General features: G+C 38.0%; 1 protein-coding gene across 3 annotated transcripts in view; it reads right to left on the reverse strand.

Annotated features, from left to right (window-relative positions):
* svep1 (sushi, von Willebrand factor type A, EGF and pentraxin domain containing 1) overlaps positions 1 to 3,876 on the reverse strand; it is a 95,983-nt gene that overhangs the window by 1,999 nt on the left and 90,108 nt on the right. For all 3 annotated transcript variants that reach the window (XM_032544083.1, XM_032544082.1, XM_032544084.1), the window contains 3 exons: positions 2,656 to 2,751; positions 1,248 to 1,343; positions 422 to 515 (listed from right to left, as the gene is read on the reverse strand). In XM_032544083.1, coding sequence (XP_032399974.1) covers positions 422 to 515; positions 1,248 to 1,343; positions 2,656 to 2,751 — 286 coding nt within the window. The remainder of the gene's footprint in view (positions 1 to 421; positions 516 to 1,247; positions 1,344 to 2,655; positions 2,752 to 3,876) is intronic.

Raw genomic sequence — 3,876 nt, forward strand, 5'->3', positions numbered from 1 at the left:
AAGTGTGTGTGACGTGCCTGTTGTTTTGTTTCCTGTATAGCTAGATATGTGGTGTGGTGTTGTAGTTTTTCCAACGCGACTAGTTGTTGCAACGGCATGTGAAAAAAACTACAAAGTTTGCTAGGCCAAAAAGAACATTAAGCTTGCGATAAAAAATGTGATGCCGTTAAAACGGGTTTATGCTAACGCCGTTAATATTGCGTTTAACTGACAGCACTCATTTTTACAGAATACATATCATACATACACATCATGAAATTTCTTTTATATACACTGATGGGAAATCATTTAGTCAAGTTATTAAAGTATTTATCACTGTGATGATTCATTATATCAATAATGTTTGGGTTTTAGAATACCATCTATTTATTTAAATATTTGAAAAACAAAGGAACTTTTTTGTTTGTCTGTCTCTTATCACCTGGAGCAGTTGTGTCCGCTCCAGCCTGAACTGCAGTGGCATCTGTTTGGCCTGATGCATCTGCCTCCATTCAGACAAGGTGATGAACACACAGCTGTGGACATGGCAGACACACACACACACACACACACACACACACACACACACACACACACATTCATTAAAATACAACACAATCCTCATCCCTAACCACAGGTTTTTGCTCATGTGTAAGTCGCAAAAATGATGACTTCTGTTGGTTGTTATGATAAGGACGCAGAGACCTGCTCTATTACTGCACTCTCTCGGCAATGAGAGCGACGAGACACTGTCGATGCCAGAGAAAAATGCAGTTGCAGTATAACTTTAAAGGAGTGCTGATTCATCTACTGCACTGTGTGTTAGCACTCTACCGTCATGACAGACAAACACTCATTCATTCTCCTTGGTGCCAACCATTATCATAAACAGACAATTAGTTAAATATACTAATAGGTACAAAAGAGTAAAACACAAGAAAAGCTAAATTAATAAAATAGGAAATAATAATATTGGGTAGTAATAGCAAAGTTTTAAAAAATTAGAGACTTAAAAGTCATCCATTATGTTACTACATTATTATTTACTCACAATTGTAATTCACATATGTTACGTGTTATTAATAAATAGCAAATACATAAACAGAAAAAAAAACTGGCGTCACACAACCCCCCTGATTCAGTGGTGTCACAGTGATAGTGATAGGGAAACATGTTCTCCGCATGCACTCCATTACTTGCTTTCCTGAGGTGAGCAGGTTTGTCCACATACTGAAAAAAACCCACCACAGACTCACACGTGAACTCACCGCTGTGACAGCGTGTGCCGGTCCACCCAGTGGGACACTCGCACTGGTAGGGTGCCACACAACGGCCTCCATTCAGGCACGGCAGGATGCAAATAGCTGCGATTAAAGAGGACAGAGGAGTGTGAACAGGAAATCATTTAAGACCATCAGTTCTTTGTTCAAATCCCGAACGTTTGGTTCTGTTTGGAAATTCGAGATTTGTGTGACCCCGGGCTTGAAAGAAGAGTATTCTAGTTTTTAGCAAATGCACAGCAAAGGTAAAAAGAAATAACTTCATTCTTTATTTTATAAGATATTGATTAGGAATGTCTTCAAATTGCTTTAGTAAAAAACTCAGATATTCAATACACTTTCATATTATACAGTAAAACAAAGAAAATTAGTAAATCCTTGCATTTAAAAAGCTGGAATCAATAAATGTTAAGTATTTTAACTCGATAACTGAAATAAATAAAATGCCTATGTATTATCTGTTAATTAGTTCACTGACTTAAATGTTTTAAACACTATAATAATCTGCATAAATCTTAGGCCATGCTGGAATTTAGCTGAAGTGTTACTTAAAATGTGTTTTTTTAAAGACATTTGACACTGTGTTGACTATTGGCTATGTTTTTTAACCAATATGCACAGCGGGGCTTTGAACTAAATGCTAACATCAGCATTCTGACATGCTCCCAATGACAATGCTAACATTCCTGTGTTGAACAGGTTTAAGGTTTACCCTGTTCAACGTCTAGTTTAGCATGTTAGCATGCTAACGAGCTAATTAGCACTAAACACAAAGTACAGTTGGATGGAATGTCATTAGTTTTGCAGGTGTTGGTCATAATCAGCACATTAAAGTGACTGGATGATGACTTTAGATCTAGATCTAGATTTAGAAAGTCAGAAGATCACCAAAGTCAGAAGACTTCATCCTTTTCAGGGACCATGAATGTCTAAAGCAAATTCTGTGCTAATCTATCAGTGAGATGTTGAGATACTTCACAGGATATCTGCAAAGCAGCAAAATCAGCAGGATTCTTTCTCTGTTGCTTAATTGTGTAATTGTTTTATTTAAAGGCTTTTCAATCAATGTGAGAGCAGTTTCTAATCTTGTGTTTTTGATTTTTGGTGATTATTGATCCTTTAACTTGTGTGTTGAGTGAGCAAGAGACAAAATGTCTAACTATCTGGGTGTGTTTTGTTGCGGTACAAAGAATCAATGCCATAACTCTGTCAACGTCTCAGCTCTTTCATCCTTTATCCCTGGCTCTCTTTGTGCACCTTTGTCCGCTGAAACCTGCTTCAGCTGGTTTGCACGTCAGTGATTGTTTGTTTGAGTTTGAATTGTAACACAATAAGGATCCCATTACGATTGTGTCAACAGAGTTCACCTAATAATCTTTGATGGTTAAATACTTACGCTCCTCACAAAGTCGGCCCATCCAGCCCTCGGGGCAGGAGCAAGTGTTGGGCCGCTGACACACACCTCCGTTCTGGCAATGCAACCAACACACCGCTGAGGAAGATAACACACACTAAGTTATGCCAAATTCCGATAAGAGGAATGCCCCCCCCCGTACAGAGGAGAGCAAGGCATTCAATCCTCTCCAGTGAAATAAGAGGAAAACCAAGTTCAACTTGATGCAAATTTACTGAATACATCAACAGAAACCCCCCTGAGTGTGTGTGTGTTTCTGTGTGTACATGTAGACAGGAACATGCACAAGCCCAGCAGCTGTTAGGGAAAGGATGAAGGAAGCCTGAATCCAGCCCTTCTTTTCATATGTAAAACATGTTAATGGTCATTTGTATTTCATGTCGCTTGGGATCGCCTGTGGGTTCTCTTGAAATTTGCAACAAGGGAAGAAGCTCATTAATATTTGGGAGAGATTTCTTATCTGTATCTATGTTTGTAAATTGTGTAAGTAGTCTTTGATGTTCACTGCTTTTATAGTTTTTCTATTTTGAACCCAATTCCCCTCTGACTGCCCCACATTTGCCAGTAAAGTCAACTTCATGTTTTACCCACAGACAGGTCAGTGTCAGCTCATGTTCATGTCAGCTCTTTTCTTACATTTTGGCGATTATAAAGTGTTCAGTTTATAGTTTTGTATTTGGTGTGGCTCGTGCTGATAATGAAACAGAATTCCAACTTCGAGGACTGTCTAATTTTCTACACAACATATCCTAAACCTGCACTGGATTCTGATCAACGGAGCCTACTGTAAAACCAAAGTCTCAAACAAAGCTCTTCCACTTTGATCCTGAAGTTCAGCCACCAAAACCAAAACTATTTTTTTTTTTTTGCATAGCTTAGAAAAATGACCACCAAACTGTTGATTCACTAGAAATATTTTGTCATGTCACATTGTGTCTTTACATTGTAGAAATATTTCTATAATCTAGATGTGTTATTCTCAGTATTAAAATAACTATACATGTAACTATACAAAGTCTATACATATACGGTGAGGGGAAAAAAGTATTTGATCCCCTGCTGATTTTTTGCCCACTGACAAATGATAAATGTTCTTCCTTAAAACAGAGGGGGCATGAGTATACACACCCCTATGTTAAATTCCAATAGAGGCAGGCAGAGTTTTATTTTTAAAGGCCAGTTATTTCATGGATCCAGGATACT

This window comes from Etheostoma spectabile, chromosome 19 (assembly GCF_008692095.1).
Source record: "Etheostoma spectabile isolate EspeVRDwgs_2016 chromosome 19, UIUC_Espe_1.0, whole genome shotgun sequence".
Classification (NCBI taxonomy): domain Eukaryota; kingdom Metazoa; phylum Chordata; class Actinopteri; order Perciformes; family Percidae; genus Etheostoma; species Etheostoma spectabile.